Below are 22,882 nucleotides of genomic sequence, written 5' to 3' on the forward strand. Positions count from 1 at the left end.
TAGTTGGGTAATTAAGAAAATGAGATGATCTTACTTACGCTTGAAGGTGAAAGGAGCATTTGGCTTATGGTAGCCAAGCCTCAATAATAGAAAAAAAAAATACTAAAAGGGAAGATGCAGTGCTTAGTTGCAGCCTTTCATAGTACTTAGCATAAAAGTATGGCATGAATATTTTATAAATCTTTAAGCCGTGTATAGTACACAGTCACAGTAACTCAGGAAGAGAGAGGATCCCTTGAGCTTATGAATTTGAGAACCAGTCTAGGCAATATAGTGAGTCCCAGCCTAAGAGAAGAAAGAAGGATCTATGAATGTGTTTGTTGCTCAAATTTTTAAAACTACATTTTGTGCATGAGTATCTGTATGTACAGGTGCATGTGTATGTGCAGGCCAGAGGATAACCTCAGGCATCATTCCTCAGGCATGTTGTCCACCTTTCCTTTGAGCCAGGGCTTGAGCTCACCAAGTAGGCTAGTATGGCTGTTTTAGTTCCTGTTGATTGCTATGAAGAAATACCAAGACCAAGGCTACTTACAAAGAAAAGTATTTAGTTGAGGGCTTGCTTACAGTTTCAGAGGGTTAGCCCATGACTATCATGGGGAGCAGCAGGCAGACAGGCATGGTGCTGGAGCCATAGCTGAGAGCTTGCATTATCTACAAGTTGCAGATAGACAGAGGGCATGAGACATTGAGCCTGATGTTGGCTTTTGAAACCTCACAGCCCATTCCAGTGACACACCTCCGCCAACAAGGCCATACCTGCCAATCCAATAGTCCACCAATCAGGAACCAGACACTGAAATATTTTAGCCTATGTGTACCATAAACATTTAAACCACCACAGTGGCTGACCAGGTAGCCTCGGGTTCACCTATCTCCTCAGCTGTGGGATTATAGTCATATGCTGCTATGCCTAGCTTTTTTTTTTTTGTGGGTTCTTAGGGTTGAACAAAGATCTTCATGCTTGCAAGGACTTCACTGTACTGACTGAGCTATTTCTGTAGCACTAAAAATTTATGGCTGACATATAATAATTTCATATATTTATGATATATAATGTGATATTTCAGTGCATATATAAAATGAGTAATGATCCATGCCAAGGCAAGGTACTCCAGCAATCCTGTCACTACACAGCCTGTAGAATTTATACATTTGAGGTCAGCCAGGGTTACATACTGAGACATTGTCTCAAAAAAACAAAAGTTAGTTAACTAATATACATAATGATAAAGGCAGAGCTCACCCCTGGTGATATACTTTCTCCAACACGGCTGTGCACTCCTTTCCAACAATTCTACTCCCTGGTGACTAAGCATTCAAATATATGAACCTATGGGGACCATTCTTAGTCAAACCACCACAAGTGCCTAGTACCCACATTAGGTAGGTCATAACCACCTGTCAGATCCAAGGGATCCAACACTCTCTTCTGGTCTCCGCTGATAGACATGTGGCATTCCCTTACATGGATACACAACACACACACACACACACACACACACACACACACACACACACACACACACAAATAAAAATAAATACAAATTTTTTAAGTGGAGAAGGACCTCAGCATGGTCTCCCCGATGGCAGAACAGACCATCGGACTCAGCACAGGCCACAGACACCATCTGTGGTCCGTGCTGTCACTAGATCCATGTAGAGGTCCATGATCCATGCTCCCACTGACTGAAGGGCAGTGGTGTTGATGGCTACAGACTTGCAGTTGAGAGAGAGCCTGGAGGGCTCCTATGATGGCCCATCCCCCCCCCAAGGGAGAAAAATAGCTTAGACAGGAAGCCATCGAAAACTCTTAAAAATTGTGATAGGGATGCTGAGGTCTCACTCTCACAGTTGGGGAGGGGGGTGGACCTGGGAGGACTGGGATATGAATGTGATCAGGGTACATTGTGTGAAAGTTTCCAGATGGTCAGTAGGGATACTGTGTTGGAAAAAAGAAAAAGGAAGAAGAGGGAGGAAGGAAGGGAGGGAGGGAGGGAGGGAGGAAGGGAAGGAAGGAAGGAAGGAAGGAAGGAGGGAGGGAGGAGGAAGGAAGAAGGAAGGAAGGAAGGAAGGAAGGAAGGAAGGAAGGAAGGAAGGAAGGAAGGAAGGAAGGAAGGAAAGCTGACCCAGCAATGCTACAGCAACCTTATTTTTAAAAACAAAAAAACAAAAAAAACAAACTTAAGGATTTCTTATTTTATTGTTTTTTTTTTTTGTGTGTGTTTAAGATTTGTGTGTGTGCGTGGGGTATGTGTGCACATACCTACATGCATGTGGAGTCCCTCAGAGCCAGTTATTGGCATTTGTGGGATGCTCAGCTTGTGTGAGTGATGGTATCCAAACTTAGGTCCTTATGATTGAGTAAAAAGGCTCTTATTTTGTTTGTTTGCTTGATTTTTGTTTTTTTAGGCAGGGTCTCTCTGTGCAGCCCTGACTATTCTGGAGCTTGTTATCTAGACCTCGAACTCAGATCACCTGGCAGCAGGGCTCTTAACCACTGAGCAATCTCTTTAGCCCCTTGAGGATTTTCTGTTTGTTTGGTTTGTTAGAATTTAGTTTTTAATGCCAGGTTTTTTTTTTGCAGAAGAGAAAGTTGTTTTCAACATGAAAATTATTTCCAAGTGAGAATTTAAAAGATAAATCTACTTGCACTTATTTTTTAGATTTATTTTGTTTTAAATATATGAGTGTTTTGCCTGGATATATGTATGTATACATGTGTGCCAGATCTAGTTTTTAAAAAAACGGTTTAGTAATCTGTTCCTAATTTGTTTTCTTTTAATTCTAATATGAAGTTAGTAGCATTTGCATATGAATAGTGGTGTCAAAGTGAAAACTATGCCTTGCTTTAGTACATTTCACAGTATACCATATAATTGAGAAGCTATCTCATTTTCTTTTTCAATAGAGAATATCTATTCTTAGAATTGTCAAAAATATCTAGCTTCTGACTTCATCTTTGACATGGGTCCTACATTGTACCTAGTTATTTTTATTTTACTTTTCATTTTTAAAGAACCAGCACCGAGCTGTCGATCAAGTAATTAAAGCTGTAAGAAAAATCTGTAGTGCTTTAGATGGGGTGGAGACCCCCGCTGTTACAGAAGCGGTGAAGAAGCTAAAGCGAGCAGTTAACCTCCCAAGGAACAAGAGTGCTGACGTGAGTATTTGTATGGGCTTAAGTGACTGCCTGTCACTTCAGCAGGAGGATGTTCACCTCTTGGTAGACAAAGTGTTGTCATCTTAACTTTGGCTTTTACTTTTGAGTTTATTGAATGGCTTCGTTGGTGAGGTAGGGATTCCTTGCTGAAATGATGGAAGAGTTTTGTGAACATTGTCATCAAATAGTGGGTTCAAATTGCTTTCCTTCTATGGGTGAGGCTCCTGGCAATTTAGGGAGCCTACAGAGAGAGTAGTGGCTACCAGTCCTCTCTTAATGTTCATTAGTTATGCCCTTGCCCTGTGGAAGTGGCCTTGCCTTAGAAGCAGCCAGATGTTGAGCCTTCTATTATGCCATATGTAAACCTTTTTTTTTTTTTTTTTTTTTAGATTTATTTATTTATTATGTATACAGTGTTCTGTCTGCATGTTTTGCCTGCAGGCCAGAAGAGGGCACCAAATCTCATTACAGATGGTTGTGAGCCACCATGTGGTTGCTGGGAATTGAACTCAGGACCTTTGGAAGAACAGCCAGTGCTCTTAACCACGGAGTCATCTCTCCAGCCCGCCATATGTAAAGTTTTAATAAAACCCTGATAATTCCTTCCATGCAGCCTTAATAAATTTAGTCCATAGAAATGTTTATGTCTTTGATTGGAAGGAGTAAAGAAAAAGTGAATCTCACAAGCTACTTTACATTTAAAGGAGAAGCTATATGTCTTTGGCCTGCTCCTCTGTGTCTAGATGCTCACAAGTCTATTCATTTTGAAAGAAATTCTAGCTACATGATACTATTTGGGTTTCCTTTTTGTTTTTTTGTTTGTTGATTGGGGTTTTATTTTGGGGGTGACTATCAGTCACCATAGACCCTAATGCCTGAAGTGGCTGGGTTTTTTTGTTTGTTTGTTTGTTTGTTTGTTTTTTCGAGACAGGGTTTCTCTGTGTAGTTTTGGTGCCTGTCCTGGATCTCGCTCTGTAGACCAGACTGGCCTTGAACTCACAGAGATCTGCTTGCCTCTCTCTCCCGAGTGCTAGGATTAAAGGTGTGCACCACCACCACCACCACCACCACCACCACCACCACCACCACCACCACCTCCACCGCCGCCCAGCTTCCAAACTTTTTTTTTCCCCTCATGGCTGTTCTTTATACTCCTTTATTAAACGAAGGAGCAGTAAAGTGTAGTTGAGAGAGGAGTTTACATTAAATAATTATATATAAGAATTTCCTTCAGTCAACAAATGGTAATAGAGTTTAGTTACTGGTCTTTAAGTACGTCACTTTCATGCTAGTGAAAAATACTGTACTGTTACAAAATAATTATTCAATTCATTTAAAATAAAAGAGTTGGTTTTGTTCTTTTTCCTTAGTAAGTTTTAGGTGCTCTGATTTGTTTGACTTCTTGAGATAGAGTCTCATATTTTACAACTTACTATAATTTAGCCAAGGAAGTCCTGGAACTTCTGTCCTGCTTTTATTCACAGGTTCTGAGATTGTAGGCATGAACTACCATGCTTGCTTTTTGTTTCTTTCTTTCTTTGAGTCTCACGCTGGCCCAGGCTGGCCTTGAACTTGATATATTCCTCCTTCCTCAGCTTCCCAGATGCTGTAATTACAGGCATGAACTCCCACTCCAGCTTGCCTTAATTTTCTTAATATTAAAAATCTTTTGTTGTCAGGCATAGTGGCCCATACCTTTAATCCCAGGACTTGAGAGGCAGAGGCAAGCAGATGTCTGAGTTCTAGGCTAACCAGGGCTACATAGTGAGATACCATCTCAAAAAGAAAAAAAAAAGATTATGTTTACTTAGGTTTATGTTTTCACTTTTTGTTTGTTTATTAATTTGCATTTATGTGTGTTTATGTGGGTATATTCACATGATTCAGATATTCATGTGAGTATATGCATATGTGTTGGGGATGGGCACATGTCCGTGTGGAGACTGGAGGTCCACATCATGTATCAGCTACTCTCCACTCCTTTTGAGACAGGGTCTTTTGCAGAACCTAAAGCTCATCAACTTAGCTAGATTAACTGACCAGTGAGCTCCAGGGCCCACCTTCTACCTCATACCCTCTCACTCCCCTGTGCTGGCATGATAGACTAGCTGTTAGCTGGGTGCAGAGGATTTTAACACAGCTTCTTGGCAGTTATTATGAATTGAGGCATTTTTCATAGCCCTTCATTTCTTTGCTTACTATTTTAGTAATTTTTCAGACATGTTTGACAGATTTCTTCTGAGAAGGGTTTCTTTGACACTTAAAGAAATGTATCAAAAGTCAAGTTTATTTAAAACAAAAGCAAAGGCCCAGTGTGGTGATACACTCCTGTTATCCCATCATTTTGGATGTGAATCAGGTGTTTAGCAAGTTTGAGACCAACCTGGGCTACACAAGACCTTGTCTCAAAAAAGGAAGAAAAAGTAAACATTTTATATTAAATTATGGTCAATTTCTGACTAATTGATGTATGTGTATACAGGTGACTTCATTATCTGGAGGAGATACTAGCAAGAACTCAACTAGGGGTATGTCTTCAGATTGTTTACATTTTTGCAATGATTTTTGCTTTTTCAGAGAATTAACACTTTGTTTCAATATAGGCTCACTGAATCCTGAAAATCCTGTTCAAGTAAGCATGGATCACTTATCGGCAGCAATTTATGATCTTCTCAGGCTCCATGCACATTCTAGTAAGAGTTCTGCAGACTGTCCTCAAAGTAGCAGGAGCATCAAGGAAGCGTGGACTGCAGCAGAGCAGCTCCAGTTTACTGTCTATGCTGCACACGGAATTTCCAGTAACTGGGTGTCAAAGTAAGTAGCTGCTTAAAGGACATGCACAGCTGTACCCAGAAGCTACGCTAATCTTAATTTTCTTTGTTTAAATGGATGATAGATACAAAGATCATTGAGTACCCTTGTACCTTTGTGGTTTTAATATAATTATAGAGATATCTGAAATTATTGTAGTGAAAAACATCATTCCTATGACATGAAAAAAGAGCAAGAGAGCCAGGTGTGGTGGTGTACCCAAGAGGCAGAGGAAATCTGATCTTTGAGTTCAAGGCTAGCCTGCTCTACAGAGCTAGCTCCAGGATAGCCAGAGCTATACAGAGAAACCCTATCTCTGGGGCAGGGAGGGTAAGAAAATATATGATGAAACTGGCAAGCAAAGTGTTACTTAAAAGATGGATTAACTTACGATTGCTGGGCTCTTTAGCCTTCCCTTTACAATCAAGGTAATTTGAAACAGAATGTAATGGGACTAGAATTCGGGCTCCATTCCCCATTAATAGCTCACAGTCTACTAATTGCTAATCTTTGAATTCTACAAGAGCATATTTCCTCTACTGAAGTTTTGATAAAGGTTTTCCTCTTTTGCTTTTTTTTTTTTCCTTTTGTCAATATCTTTAAAGCATAGCATTTGGGGGGGCAATTTTAATTTATTTTGGAATTAATATACACTGAAAAGTCTGAAATGAATATTTTTATTGAAATAGGTCCATAATGGCTTAGTGCTATAAAGTCTCGTGAAAGAATTATCAAACAAAAATCCCACTTGAATTAAGCTTCAGATTAAAATGATGGTGTGAGCCAGGCGGTGGTGGCACACGCCTTTAATCCCAGCACTCGGGAGGCAGAGCCAGGTGGATCTCTGTGAGTTCGAGGCCAGCCTGGGCTACAGAGTGAGTTCCAGGAAAGGAGCAAAGCTACACAGAGAAACCCTGCCTCAAAAACAAAACAAACAAACAAACAAATAAATAAAATGATGGTGTGACTTGAAAGTGGTTTTGTTTTTGTTGTATTTTTTGGTTGTTGTTTTTTTTTTTCTTTTTTTGTTTGTGTGTTTGGTTTGGGTTTTTTGAAGCAGAGTAGTCCTGGCTTATCTTACTTGGGTATCATTACAGTCCCCTTCAGACTGACACTTAGGGACATATGCTCCCTCTCCACTCCTTTTGTTACACCTCTTCTTTGTTTCTGTAGAATTTGCAAAGGTTAAATTTCAGATGGATTTTAAAAAATAAAATGAATGGTGACCAGTTTGTTACTTGGGAAAAAATTGCTAATGTACTTGTGTTAGATAATTATTGCTAACCTAGAAATCAAATTAAGCTTTCTTTTCTTAGTTATGAAAAATACTACTTGATATGTTCCCTGTCTCACAACGGGAAGGATCTTTTTAAACCTATTCAATCAAAGAAGGTTGGCACGTACAAGAATTTCTTCTATCTTATTAAATGGGATGAACTGTAAGTGGAATTTTTTGCTTTTATAATTATTTCATTGTGCCCTGTTCTTTAATTTTTCAAATGTATACATTATTTTATATTATTATCTTCATTGAAGCCCAATAAATTCTTACTAATATGCTAAAATATCTTCTACACAAAATTCTATAAAACAAACTGAAATTAACATGAAAAATTCTGAATTATTCCTTTAAACCTCTATATTTTAAAATTACAATGACGTGGTCTTTCTAGACTTTGTATTGCCAAAGATAGAAATTTACCCAGAACTCTAGAAGCGGTGTTTAATAAACTGCTTACTTGGGTGTTTTATTATATACTAACACTGTACAAGAATCTAGCTCTTGATTAATAGACAACCAAGCTAAATCTTAAATCTATGTACATGATGATATTCGGTAATGTAAATGTTTTTTAAATACTGTTTTTATTTTTTAACAAAAAACTCATAATTATTTAGGTAAATAGCTAGTTACAGAACTAAGGTCTAATTTTATTTTGCCTGATTATCGAACTGCATATCTTTAGGTACTTTGACATTTTACAGAAAGAACTATTACATTTTTGAAGTTTTATGCTGATAATGAAATTTAAGACTTAACAGTACAAGTTAGCCATACTTGCTACTTAGCTAAAAGTTATTCAAAACTATTTTATAAGTGAAATAAAACACCTAAAATTAATCAGTCTTCATTAAATGATTACTAAGCCTCACTTTTAATCTAATTTTTTTCTTAACACCAATGAATATTTTTTTTTTCTGCTCCATAGAATCATTTTTCCTATCCAGATATCACAGTTGCCGTTAGAGTCAATTCTTCATCTTACTCTGTTTGGAATTTTGAATCAGAGCAGTGGAAGTTCACCTGATTCTAATAAACAGAGAAGGGGGCCAGAAGCTTTGGGCAAAGTTTCTTTAACTCTCTTTGACTTTAGACGGTGAGTATTACTGAATTGTGATACTAGTGAGTTCTAGGACACATCTCTGCATCATACACAGGCTAGGGACGGGGTGGAAACAGTGACACACATGAGCTTTGAGCAAAGCAAAGCAGTCACTCTGTTGTAGTCTTAATACAGTCTGGAGGGGGGCAGGCAGAGGATGGCTTGCTACTCACTGTTCCAGGGAAGAAGCAGTAGCCAATGACAGTCGTTTCTGTAAAGTATATTAGGACAGAATGCCATGGCTCTATCAGTTTTTCTTGATACTACTAGAACTCTATTTTTCCTATTTCCTGCCTTTCTCCATTTTCAGAGATGTGACAGGATTTAACTATTCTGACTCACTAACCAATCCTTAGTTTCATGGGCCCTTGGTCTAAGAATTCTAAACATCTTCCTGTGGAGAGTAACTTATTTGTGCAGGTGGAGGCCCCAGTACAACATCCAAAACACCATCCACCTTATTTCTGAGGCACAGGGTCTCTCATTGCATGGGACTTGTCAATTAGAGATCCAGGATCCCACCTATGTCTGCTTCCCTCAGCACTGGGATTGAAAGTGTACACTGGCATACCTAGTTTTTCTTTTCTTTTTTTTTTTTTATGAATTATTTATTATGTATACACTGTTCTGTTTGCATGCCAGAAAAGGGCACCAGATCTCATTATAGATGGTTGTGATCCACCATGTGGTTGGTGGGAATTGAACTCAGGACCTCTGGAAGAGCAGCCAGTGCTCTTAACCTTTGAGCCATCTCTCCAGCCCCCTAGCTTCTTAATGTGAGTTCTAGAGATCAAACTTAGGTTCGTATGCTTATAGGGCAAGCACTTACCAACTGAACCATCTCCCCTACCCAAAATTGTTTGTTTTATTTGAAAAATACAAAACAGTTTAAAAATAAAATAATGTAATGACAGTTTGTAGTTTATCCCCTGGAACTGGAGTCACAAGTGGTTGTGAGCTGCCCAGCGTGGGTCCTGGAAGGGCAGCAAGTGCTCTTAACCACTGAGCTATCTTTCCAGCGTTTTTATACATTTATACATAAAAAGTTTTAAAGATTAATCCTGGAAAAAAGAAATTTTACCCATGTAATGATTTATCAAAGTCTGTAAGTAAATGTTTTAAGTAGACCATAAGTTGGTAGTTGAGGGTGTGAGGATCAGCATACATGAGCCCCACTGCCTTTTTTTTTTTTTTTTTTTAAATAGTGTATGTGTGTGGAGGTAAGAGAACAGTTTGCAGGAGTCAGTTCTCTCCTTCTACCATGAGAGTCTTTGGAATTGATTACAGGTTGTCAGGTGTAAGAACAAAAGCCTTTACATGCTAAGACAACTCACCAATCCCCGCAGCCTATTTATATATATATATTTTGTTACAATATATCATATAACATATTCACTTACCTATTATTCATAGCCACTTTGTATTACTACAGCCAAATGGAGACTTTGTAACAGAGATTGCTAGTGCTGAGATGAAGCGTGTACTACCATGTCCAGCCTTTTAAATTTTATTTATTCATTTATTTTTAGGTATGTTTATTTCATTTTATGCATATGAACATTTTGCCCACATGCGTGTCTGTGTACCATGTACTTGCATGGTGACTACAGAGATCAGAAGAGTGTTGGATTCCCTGGACCTAGAGTTACAGGCAGTTGTGAGCCACTGTATGGGTGCTGAGAATTAAACCTGGATACTCTGCAAGAGCAATAAGTGCTCTAAGCCACTGAGCCAACTCTCTAGCCCTTAATTTTTATTAATTTTTTTTTCAGGTAGAAAGTTACTACGTAGCCCAGACTTATGGTTTTCCTGCTCCAGCCTCCTGTATACTGAAATTACTAAAAATATTGAGGAGTGCTCAAATATAACTTATCTCAAATGATTTGTGTGTCAATGCAAAGAAGTTCCTGATTTTCTTGGCGTTTACTTCTTATTCTAAGGGTTAAAATCAGGATGCAGTTCTGCAATCCCAAACCCTGACCTTGAAGTCACAGTCTCTCAAGAAAACTTTGAAAGTAATTTTTTTCACTTTCCTGTTTACAGGATGTTTTGGGGGACAGTGGTTGTCCTTATACTGTCTATATTCTGTCCTCATTGCCATTCTTTCTAAAATGCATTTTTAGTCTCCCTTTCTTTGTTCCCATCCCACACTTTAATAGTTTTTTTTTTTCACTTATTTTTTTCACTGACCACAGCTTCTCCTCCCTCCTCTCCTCTGATTCCCTTCCCTCTTAATATTTTACCTAACTTCTCAGTACAATATGGCAGCTGACTCCTCCTAATATAATAGTATAAAAGCTATACTGTTTTTACTAATATTTTAAGTTGATTATCATGATGTATTGTGAGTTTGGGATTTTTAAAATGAAAATCACAGTATTATTTTTGTGTTCATGAAGGTTTTTAACATGTGGAACAAAACTTCTCTACCTTTGGACTTCATCACATGCAAATCCTATCCCTGGAGCAAGCCCCCAAAAAGGCTATGTCATGGAACGAATTGTGCTACAGGTAATGGTAGTTCTTGATACATGGAGAGGCTTCACTGTGAATGTCTTTGTAAAAAGTGTTTGTGTATACCATGACTTGGGTTGTTAGTAAAGAAGCCTGATTAATCTTGTTTTAATTTCAGAGTCTGTCTTCAATTTAAGTGTTATAAAACCATTTCCTAGGCCCGCTCTCCTGTGTGCTGTGTAGCTGGTGTGGGGCAGGGCAAAAGATCTTAATCTTCAGATCTAAGGTTTTGTTTCCTTCAGTGTCATTAATCATTCTCCACTGGAATGATCATGATTAGATGACCTTAATTTTGGTTTTTCTGTGCATAAGTTAAATAAGGTAGGATTTAACAAGATTTCTCATGCCCTTTCAAAATTAAAGTGCAGTGAATTGAATTGTTTTCTAATATGTCAGCTTTTAACGTCTAGGGTTGTGTACTAATAATGTGCTTCCTAGTAATTAATTTGCATTTCTATTCTCAATTTTGCTGTGAATAATCTAAGTTAAAATGTCAAATAAAGGGATATTAAACAATCTGCTTGTATTTCAGGGCAAATGCCATATTAGAAGTCCATCAGATAATATAATTATAAATTGCTTAAGTGGATAATATAAGCAAATTAATTTTTAAAATAATGATGTCTTTCATAAAATTACATTAAAATCTATAACTGAAGCTTACCCTGGTGGTGAGGACAAGGGAGAGCTGGAGAGCTGACCAACCCTACAACTATCCAGGCTCTGAACCAGGGTTTTGAGTTGCCCTACCCCAACATCTACCCCATCTGTGATCTGCTGGAATACATGAAGGGGCTGGTTCTGCAGACCCAAAGCTTCAGGAGCTCCATGATACAGGGCAACAACAGAATATCCAAGAGGAGTCCCAGTGAGGGCCCAGCATCAATAGTATAGCAGAAACCAGAGGCTTCGAACCAGACCAGTGACTCTTTGCAATGAACACTTGCAAGTAAAGATATATGGACAAAGGGTTTACTGCATGACTCACTCTGTCACAATGCAGCTGCCTTGATGAGATAATTATTTTCCTCTTAAATTTTATTTGCTTTTATATTAGGGGGGAGGTTGCAAGAGCAGAGGATGGATACAAAGAGACAGGGAAATGAATAGGATCGAGATGCATGATGTGAAAGACACAAAGAATAAATAAAAAGAAAGTTTAAAAAGAAAAAAAAATTCCAGTTTCTGAAAGAGTAAAACATGCCCTGTATCCATCTCAAGAAATATGTACATGCTTTTGAGAATGACAGGCTGTTGGTAGAAGAAGAAAAGAGAAAAGAAGCACCAGCTTTATACTTAATATATAACTTACCTAGATTGTTTTGAAAACTGTTTCCTGAATGACAAAGATGCTAGTAGGAAAAATGGATTATAATTGGGCAGTGGTAGTGCATGACTTTAATTGCAGCATTCGGGAGGCAGAGGCAGGCAGATCAGATCTTGAGTTCGAGGACAGCCTGGTCTACAGAACAAGTTCCAGGAAGCCAGGATATGCAAAGAAACCCTGTCTCAGAAGAAAGAAAAGAACAAACAACAAAACAGAGAGAGAGAGAGAGAGAGAGAGACAGACAGACAGACAGACAGACAGACAGACAGACAGACAGACACGCGTGTGCACAAAGTTCAGTGATTTCTGTTATTTTTTCAGGTTGATTTTCCTTCTCCTACATTTGACATTGTTTATACATCTCCTCAAATTGATAAAAACATTATTCCACAGTACAAGTTGGAAACACTGGAGAATGATGTAAAGGGAAAACTTCTGGATATTCTTCACAGAGACTCATCATTTGGGTATGCTTTGTTTATTCTTTTCTTGGGAATCTCCTATGGTGTAAAGTTCAGGTTAAGGGCTTAATATTACAGCCCATGATTTAGAAGCACTCTCGATATGGAGGAGGCTGTACAGCACAGCCAATGAAAGACTGTGGCTACATACAAATCAGGGAATTATACAATGTATTTCTGTAATGCATGCATGTGTAGCCATGTGGAGAGAGGTCAACAGGGGTGGGGTTTTTTTTTTTTTTTTTTTTTTTTTTTTTATGTGTACAGTGTTCTGCCTGTATGTATGCCTGCAGGCCAGAAGATGGCACCAGATCTCATTATGGATGGTTGTGAGCCACCATATGGTTGCTGAGAATTGAACTCAGGACCTGGGAACAGCAGCCAATGCTCTTAACCACAAAGCCATCTCTCCAGCCCCCAGGGGTGTCTTCCTCTCTGTCTCTTTAACTCATTTCTTTGAGACAGACTCTTACTGAACCCAGAGCTTGCCGAATGACTAGACTGGCTGGCCAGGGAACTTTAGGGGTCCTCCTGTCTCTTCATTCTCAATGCTGGGGTTACAGATGCATACTGCCACACCAAAGTTTTATGTTAGTACTAGGGGTCTGATCTCAGGTCCTCATGTTTGCACAGCACTTTGTCCACTGAGCCATTACCCAGACCATTTTTACTATATGTGTGTACATGTATGCGCATATAGAGTACAGACGTCAACATTAAATATCTTCCTTAATCACTTCCCTCATTTTTTTTTTTTTTTTTTTTTTTTTTTTTTTTTTTTGGTTTTTTGAGACAGGGTTTCTCTGTGTAGCTTTGCGCCTTTTCCTGGATCTCACTCTGTAGCCCAGGCTGGCCTTGAACTCACAGAGATCCGCCTGGCTCTGCCTCCCGAGTGCTGGGATTAAAGGTGTGCGCCACCACCGCCCGGCTCCCTCCTTATTTTTTGAGACAGAGTCTATGACTGAATATGGAGCTTGCCAGCAAGTTGAATAGACTGGCTGGCCACCAGGCCCTAAGAATCTGCTTGTCTCCACCTCTAGTACCAGCTATTTTAAAACAAAACATATCAGTGCTAGGAATTGAATTCAAGTCCTTGTATTTGGGTAGCAAGCACTTTCCCAACTTCCAGTCCTTTCTGTATTATCAAAGCAAACGGGCTGAGAGATAGATTTATTTTTATTTATTTATTTTTCCCGGAGCTGAGGCCTGAACCCAGGGCCTTGGGTTCTACCACTGAGCTAAATCCCCAACCTGAGAGATAGATTTATAATAGGTACCAATTGATTAATTTGCTTAACCTATAAAGAACCTTTTCATGGGCCAACAAGGTTGTGCTTGCCAGTCAAGGCTGGTCACCTGAGTTTAATCTTACAGCACACATGAAGGTAAAAGGAAAGCAAAGACTCCAAAAGTTATCATCTGACTGCCACACATGTTTCATGGCATGCATACCCAAGCATACATTGTGTACACACACACACACACACACACACACACACAGCCAATAAATTTTTTAAAGAACCTTTTATGTCAGTAAACAACTAAGTAGTAACAGAAAGGGATGAACAGGAAGTTCTTTGGGAAAGAACTTTAATGCCTCTCAGACTTCTTACAAGACAAACCCTTAGTAAAAAATTAGATATAAATTAATACAATGTCGTATCTTATATCCAAGTGGCAAAAATTTAAAATCATCATCCTATGAAGCTAGGTTGAAAATACATTTACACACACAGAATTATTTTATGGGCAAGGTATTTAAAGGCCACATCTCTTTTGAAGAGCAGTTTAACAAAATCTGTAGATGTTATAATGTGTATACGCTACAAGCCAGCAGTACTGCTTCCTAGGGTAAAGTAGAGAGAACCCTCATATATTTCCTTATGGAAACCAAAAATGTTCTTTATGATACTCATTTGGGTTGCTAAAAACTGATGGTTAATGTCTGTTGATGGAAATTATCCAGTTAACAACAGTGACTATTAAGGAGAATATAGCTATACATATTAGTACATGATATACTAGATGGAGAAACCAAGCAGCAGATGAGGATAATGTTACCACCAACACAAAGGAAATAAAATCTAAAACACCCACGTGGATAGTTCTGTATGACTAGACCATCTCTAGAAGCATCACACTTGGTTGTCTGTAGAATTAGGAAGACTTCTATCTAAGTTAGGGTTACTGCTACTATGATGAAACACCATGATCAAAAAAGCAAGATGGAGAGGAAAAGGTTTATTTGGTTTATACTTCCATATCACTGTTCATCACTGAAGGAAGTCAGGACAGAAATTCAAACAGGTCAGGAACCTGGAGGCAGGAGCTGATGCAGAGGGTGATGCTTACTGGCTTGCTCCTCATGGTTTGCTCAGCCTGCTTTCTTATAGAACCCAGGACCACCAGTCCATTGTGGGTGTGATGGACCTACCCACCATTGGGCTGGGCTGTTAGCTTGTAACTAACTATAGCTTGTGTCAAGTTGACTTAAAACTAGCTAGCACATCTTCTTTAGGTGCTTTTTGTCACATTTGTGGGTTTTTTTATACTGCACATGAGATTAATACATTTCACAGATGTGCTATATGCACAAAGATGAGTGGGTGAGCCAGACATGCTGTTGCACACCTGTAAGCCTAACATAGGCAACGGAAGCAGGAGGAACAGGAGTTTGAGGCCATATAAGAAACCTGGGCTATGTAAGAAACCACCTCAAAAAGAATGAGTAAGCCGAGTGGTTGAACTCTGAATTTGAGGCCAGCCTGGTCTACATAGTGAGTTCCAGGACAGCTAGAGCAACACAGTGAAATCCTCTCTCAAAATAAATAAATAAATAAATAAATAAATAAATAAATAAATAAATAAATAAATAAATAAATATGAATGAATAAATAAAATGAATAATAAAAGTGAAATATTTCATGAACATGTCATTGAACTTAATTTGTCCATAAAATTTCTTTTTCCCACTTTTACTGTTTCTCAATTCAACTGTATAACATTTTCCTAAAGATTCACGGCAAGCTGGGCAGTGGTGGCGCACACCTTTAATCCCAACACTCAAGAGGCAGAGGCAGGCGGATCTCTGTGAGGCCAGCCTGGTCTCCAAAGCGAGTTCCAGGAAAGGCGTAAAGCTACGCAGAGAAACCCTGTCTTGAAAAAACAAACAAAAAAAAAAAAAAAAAAAAAGATTCATGGCAGCATGTATTTTCTCCATAGCATTTGGTTTTACTTGTGTGGATAGAATCCTTGCTGTCTTATAGGGTGAGCACTGCTCATTCAACTCTTGATTTGTAGTGTCTGGCATCTTGTTGAATTACCCTTCACTTTAACAGCTATTGTACTTTTGTCAAGACAGAATAATTTCCATCTTCAAATGAGGGTAGATTAGTGATGTTTGCTGTACATTGATTATTTCTGTTTCCTATTAGTGTTTTCTCTTTTAAGTACTAGTTACTTGTCACAAATGAATACATTTCTTCTTTGACTTTTTAATTATTGAGATTATAGCAATGTCATAATTCTACTGAGAAGTAATTTAATTCTATTATATATGCAGACTTTCTAAAGAAGATAAGCTCTTTTTGTGGGAAAAACGCTATTATTGCTTCAAACATCCAAATTGTCTTCCTAAGATACTAGCAAGTGCCCCAAACTGGAAATGGGCTAATCTTGCCAAAACTTACTCATTGCTACACCAATGGCCGCCATTGTGCCCGTTAGCTGCATTGGAGCTTCTTGATGCAAAGTAAGTCCAATACATTTACTTGATGTTTTATTGTCAAATTTTCCCAGCAATGTGTTATGCTGCAGGGGTACTTCCCTTTTAACATAACAACAGTATAAGATAATGTAAATGTGTACATGTAATTTATAGAAACATAATCTTTTTTATTGAAATGGTCAAGAAAGCATTTTGTATCATTTAAAGCATACCTAAAGAAAGAATTAAGCAAAAAAAAAAAGAAGTATCTAATTTTGAATGATATATTGTATTAATATTTTTATTGATTATTGTGTAATTTATGATTATTTTAATAATTATATAACTGTAATAATTTATGGGGACAAAATTGATTTTGAGGAAGCTAGAGTTTTGAAATAATATCGGAACTGAATTTGTATTTATACAGTAAGTTTTTCCTCCTTTAGAAAAAAAGAAAGGTACTAAGTAAGGGAAGATTGGGAGGGTAGTAGAAAGTAGAAGAGGGGATAGTAAGAATGGAAGGGTTTAAGTGGGGATTGTCAACCAGAACTCAGTATGTATGAAAATTCCATTAGGAACTTCCTATGTAGACGAGGCTGGCCTTAGACTCAGAGATTGGCTTGCCTCTGCCTCCTAAGAGCTAAGGCTAAAGGCATGTACTGCTACACCAGCACTTGGGTTTTGAGTAAGAGGCATTTGATTCCTCTTTGTCAGGGACAGACTAAAGTTCTATTTTCAGTCAATGCAGTTGCATTTGCAAGAAATCACTGTTACATATCAATTTTCTGATTCTAGATTTGCTGATCAGGAAGTGCGATCTCTAGCTGTGAGCTGGATGGAGGCAATTAGTGATGATGAGCTAACAGATCTTCTCCCACAGTTTGTACAGGTGGGAGTTTTTACTAGACTACCTTGCTTCCTACTCACCACCCTAGTTTCAGTTAGCAGGGAACTGGCTATGGGACCCTTTTCTCTTTTTTTTTTTTTTTTTTTGGTTTTTCAAGACAGGGTTTTTCTGTGTAGCTTTGCACCTTTCCTGGAACTCACTTGGTAGCCCAGGCTGGCCTCGAACTCACAGAGATCCGCCTGGCTCTGCCTCCCAAGAGTGCTGGGATTAAAGGCGTGCGCCACCACCGCCCGGCTCCCTTTTCTCTTTTAAAATGCCATTACAGTACAGCAGAAATGTTGGGGGCACTGTGTGAGAATATAGTATGATTCCCCCATTACTGTCATCCTCTTCACTTGAGTATGGCATGGGTAATATAGCATATGACCATGGGAACTTGTTATTTTCAGACTTCTTTTTTTAATTTCTCATGACAGGGTTTCTCTGTGTAGTTGTCTCTGGAACTTGCTTTGTAGACCAGGCTACCCTCAAACTCAGAAATCTGCCAGTCTCTGCCTCCTGAGTGCTGGAATTAAAGGTGTGCACCTGGCAATTTTCAGGAATTTGCCAGACTTGTGTTTTTGTTTTTGTTTTTTCCCCTTGCTTTGCCAGTGAAACATAGTTAATAAATAGATAGTATTCCTGTTGATTTCAATAATGTGGCCTATATTCATATGATTCTTATTTTTTGAAACAGGGTAACTCTGTGTAGCCCTGGCTGTCCTGGAACTTACTTATGTAGACCAGGCTGGCCTTGAACTCACAGAGATCCAACTGCCTCTACTTCTTGAGTGCTGGAATTAAAGGCATGTGTCATCACGCTCAGCCCCTATAGTAATGTATTTTTTTTTAAATATTTGTTTATTTGCAGTACTGTGGATTGAAGGAATGGCATTGCTTCTGCTAAGCAAGCTTTCTACCACTGGACTATAAAACCTAGCTATTTCATTTCTTTAAGTATCAGCTTTTCGCCAATGAGTAGTATGTAGTCTACATATTTGATGCTTTTATCTGAACAGTATGGTATGGTTTGACTGCTAGTAACTCTTATTTCCTCTTACACATAGGCTTTGAAATATGAAATTTACTTGAATAGTTCACTAGTGCGCTTCCTTCTGTCCAGGGCATTGGGAAATATCCAGATAGCACACAGTTTGTACTGGTAAGATTTAAATGTTAAGTGGTTCCTTTCTTTTGCAGATATTGACAGAGTTGACATAATTGCTAAATATAAACAGTGTGCTCATGATACTTGCTGTGGGTAGCCAGTTGTGTAGTGAATCTATTATTTTAAGAAAGCTGAAATTTTTGTCTTTAGAAATAAAACCAAAATTAATAAAACTGAACAATATTTGAACATCATGGCCTTACAATAACTAATGAAACTTTTCTTGCTTATATGACTTAATTTTCTGGATATTCAAAATAGAACTTGTTAAGCTGATCTTTGAGGGAGCTTCATCTAGTTCTCAGAAGTGGCTGACATAGTGTTTTTGTTACATTAGGCTTCTCAAGGATGCTTTGCATGATACACAGTTTGGAAGCAGATATGAGCATGTGTTGGGTGCTCTCCTCTCAGTAGGAGGAAAAGGACTCAGAGAAGAACTTTCTAAGCAGATGAAACTTGTACAACTTTTAGGAGGAGTGGCAGAAAAAGTAAGACAGGCTAGTGGATCAACCAGACAGGTATGTACCCATGAAAGAGAACACAAGTGTTGTTTTGTTTTTGAGACAAATCTCTCTCCATACCTCAGTTGGCCTCTGTATCCTCCTGCCTAAAGCCTCCTGAGTGCTGAGATTGCAGATGTCTGCCACTATCCTTGGGCAGTTGGAATTTTGATAAGAACTATGTTGAATCTATAGATCAATTTTGAAAATATTATGATTGTAATAATGTACCTTTATTTATTTATTCATTTATTTTATTATTTAGGTTTTTTTTTTAACAGACAGGGTCTCTATAAAGCCCTAACTACCCTTGAACTCACTAGGTAGACCAAGCTGGTCTCAAACTCACAAAGATCCTCTTACTTCTGCCTCCCAGTGCTGGATTAAAAGTGTTCACCACCACACCTAGCCATAATAATATATCTTAATTTTTGAATTCAGCTTGTCTTCCAATTCATGAACACAAAGAAGGAAAATGTTTTTCTATTTAAATGTTATTAAATTCTTTCAAAAATTGTTCCTGTTTTTGTTGTTTTGTGTTTTTGAAAATGGCTTTTTTTTTTTTACTTGCAGAATTCTTGTCAGCACATACAGTTACACTTAACATTCAATAGGTACATAATGTCACAAAGTATTTAGAGTATTATATATGAGCCTCCATGAACACTGTTTATATATTTTTCCTTTCCCAAGTAATGCTGCTGTGAACATTATTGCCCACATACATTATTGCCCACATCTTTACCTGTCTTCTAGCATTTCTTCTTTTTTTTGTTTTTTTGTTTTTGTTTTTTTTCCAGACAGAATTTCTCCATGTAGTTTTGGTGCCTGTCCTGGATCTCGCTCTGTAGACTAGGCTGGCCTCGAACTCACAGAGATCTGCCTGGCTCTGCCTCCCGAGTGCTGAGATTAAAGGCATGTGCCACCGCCACCCAGCTTTTCTTTCTTTTTATGTTTTGAAAGGATGGAATCTTACTTTGTTGCCCAGGCTGGTTTCAGACTACTGAGTTATCTTGCAGTCCTGTTTCAATCACCCTAGTATCTCACTCTGTAGATACATGTCACTGCTCCTGGCTTGCTTTAGTTTCTTTATGGAATATTCCTATGGGCAAAATAGTCGAGTTAAGAGCTATATACATTTTTAACTATAATGACTTCATTATATTGTTTTCTCTAAAAAGCCACACTAGGCATGATGGCGCACACCTTTAATCCCAAAACTTGAGAGGGAGAGGCAGGCAGATCTCTGTGAGTTTGAGGCCAGCCTCAGCTTCAGGAGCATCCTGGGTCAATACCCAGTTGCCCCAAGTTTAATCATGATGGGCATTTTATACATCAGCAAGGGGAAGAGCAAAAGACATCCCCATCTCAAGGTCAAGGTATAAAGTACCAACAAGTGTAGACTTTTCGAAACACCTGGTAACCATGCCCTTGGCCAAATCATCCTATTATGCAGCCCTGCTGGGTCAAAGCAAGCTCAGACTTTCTGACCTTGAGTAAGTCCTTACTAGGGAGCCTCTGTGGGCCTCCACAACCATTGACCTGTGGCCTCCATGAGTATGTACCTGCATACATATATTCATACTCAGAATGAATAGATCTTCATTTTCATGATGTACTTATAGAGGCAATCTCTTCCATAGGTGGTCCTCCAAAAGAGTATGGAACGAGTACAGTCCTTTTTTCTGAGAAATAATTGTCGTCTTCCTCTCAAACCAAGTCTAGTGGCAAAGGAATTAAATATTAAGGTAACACAATACTCTCAAGTTCATATAAATATCACAGTCATGCACAAGAAGAAGAGTTCCTTAATGCTAGTGAGGATGAGACCTATAGTTTGTAAGTACTAAGAAAGGGTGCCATTAGATCGTTTTTTCAGCATATTTTTAACCTAATCAGTATTCCTGAAAGACATAGTGTCAAGTTTTTGTTTTATTATTTTGGGTTTTGTTTGTGCTCTTAAATTAGGGTTATGGTCTTACACTAGACTTTTGCATGTATTATTTTAAGGTAAGATTTTGTAGCTCTGTGGTAGAGCACTTGTTTAGCATGTGCTAGGCCCTGAGTTCAATCACCAACCCAACAAAAAATAAATAGATAAAATGTGATTTGATCTAGGCCATGAGATTATTAAAATGTTAGTATTTAATTACATAGGTAATGAATTTCACCAGTACATATGTGAAAGTGGAGCTCTCGTCCCAGATCAGGATGAGTATCACACGACTGTGTTCTCCTGAGAGATTCAGAATACTTAGAAGTTCAGGCAGGTATTCAAGGCTTTTGCACCAGGTTTTTAACTTTTTGTTTTTCTGCCTTTATAGAGTAGCTGTTTTACCGATATATACCTTGTTTAAATTTCAAAAGCTATTTATATATCCATATTATTGACAGATCATGTAAATTAACATCCATTGCTTAATTTGCTGTAATTTAAAGCAACAGATGAAAAGGAAAAATATCAGGGACAGTAAATTTAAAATTCACTTTCATGCTGGTGTCAACCTTTCTAATGCTCAGTGTTGCGTTTGCAGTCATGTTCTTTCTTCAGTTCTAATGCTATGCCTCTGAAAGTCACAATGGTGAATGCCGATCCTATGGGGGAAGAAATTAATGTCATGTTTAAGGTAAGATGACTAGAGGTATTCTGTGGGTTTTGTCTCTTGGGTTCTTTCATGGGGAATTGGTTTGGTTTTGAGACAGGGTCTCTATATAATCCTGATCATCTTGGAATTTGCTATGTAGACCAGGTATTGAACTTGCAGTTAGGTACCCATGTGCACCACCATTCTAGGCTTTCTCTTGGGTTTTGTTTTTGATTTTTTTTTTAAACTTTATTTTATGTGCATTACAGACAGTTGTGAGCTGCCATGTGGGTGCTGGGAATTGAACCCAGGTCCTCTGGAAGAGCAGGCAGTGCTCTTAACCACTGAGCCATCTCTCCAGCCCCTTGTTTTTGATTTTTAATTATGATTTCTCTGTATTGCCTAGTTAAAGACCTGGGCTCAAAGGATCCTTCTCCTACTTGATTTTCCCAAATAACCTGGGGCTATACTATGTATTTGCACCATGTGTCCAATTAGGTCACTGGGGGAAAAAGACAGCTTAAAAATTCTTTATTCGAATTTATTAAACATTTATTCAATATTGAAGTTGAATCAGTAATATTTAAGATAGTGGTACACACCTGTAATTCAATGCTCAGGAAGACCATAAGTTCTATGCCAACCTTGACTGTGAGACCCTAATAAAAAATAGACCAACAGGAACAATTTGAGTAGTTCTGTAAAATTATTACTGGCATAAAATCTTCCCAGATAGGACTGGGGACAACTGCAGCCCTTGGCCAACCTGGTCACAACAGGCAGGCATCCCTAGGTTTGCCAAGCTGCAAAACCAGAAAGAGTGACATTACTTAGGGGATTGTTTGTGTGAGACAGCATGTCTCAGTATAGCCCTAGCTGGCCTTGAACCCTGGATCATCCTGTCATATTTTCCATTTGCTGGGATCATAGGGGATGCTACCATACCTGACTATTGATTTTTAGAAACAGATTACCTATGTGATGCACAAGGACTGGAGTATTAGAAAATAATCTATTACCTGTTGAAATTTTGAGAGTTGTGATCATAATGTGTAAACCTTGAAGAAAGAATGGAGAGTTCTGGTTAATTCATTAAGTTGATTAATTGGAGGTTCATAAAGATAGCTTAAATTGAACCTTCTTTGATAGATACAAATTTCTGTTTGTTTTACTGATATTTGTGCCTTTTCTTAAAACAATATCATCTATTTTGCCGGGTGGTGGTGGCACATACCTTTAATCCCAGCACTTGGGATGCAGAAGCAGGTGGATCTCTGTGAGTTCGAGGCCTATACAGTTCCAGGATAGGCTGCAAAAGCTACACAGAGAAACTATGTCTCAGAAAACCAAAAAAAAAAAAAAAAAAAAAAAAAT

General features: G+C 38.3%; 1 protein-coding gene across 1 annotated transcript in view; it reads left to right on the forward strand.

Annotated features, from left to right (window-relative positions):
• The window catches only part of Pik3c2a (phosphatidylinositol-4-phosphate 3-kinase catalytic subunit type 2 alpha), a 116,621-nt gene that overhangs the window by 73,574 nt on the left and 20,165 nt on the right, over positions 1-22,882 (forward strand). Inside the window, 13 exon segments of the mRNA XM_037211201.1 lie at positions 3,020-3,163; positions 5,646-5,691; positions 5,767-5,977; positions 7,291-7,413; positions 8,185-8,352; positions 10,758-10,869; positions 12,521-12,666; positions 16,223-16,411; positions 17,165-17,258; positions 18,323-18,417; positions 18,761-18,941; positions 20,567-20,671; positions 21,458-21,550. Of these exon segments, the coding sequence (XP_037067096.1) occupies positions 3,020-3,163; positions 5,646-5,691; positions 5,767-5,977; positions 7,291-7,413; positions 8,185-8,352; positions 10,758-10,869; positions 12,521-12,666; positions 16,223-16,411; positions 17,165-17,258; positions 18,323-18,417; positions 18,761-18,941; positions 20,567-20,671; positions 21,458-21,550 (1,707 nt within the window).

This window comes from Peromyscus leucopus, chromosome 1 (assembly GCF_004664715.2).
Source record: "Peromyscus leucopus breed LL Stock chromosome 1, UCI_PerLeu_2.1, whole genome shotgun sequence".
In the NCBI taxonomy this organism is placed as follows: domain Eukaryota; kingdom Metazoa; phylum Chordata; class Mammalia; order Rodentia; family Cricetidae; genus Peromyscus; species Peromyscus leucopus.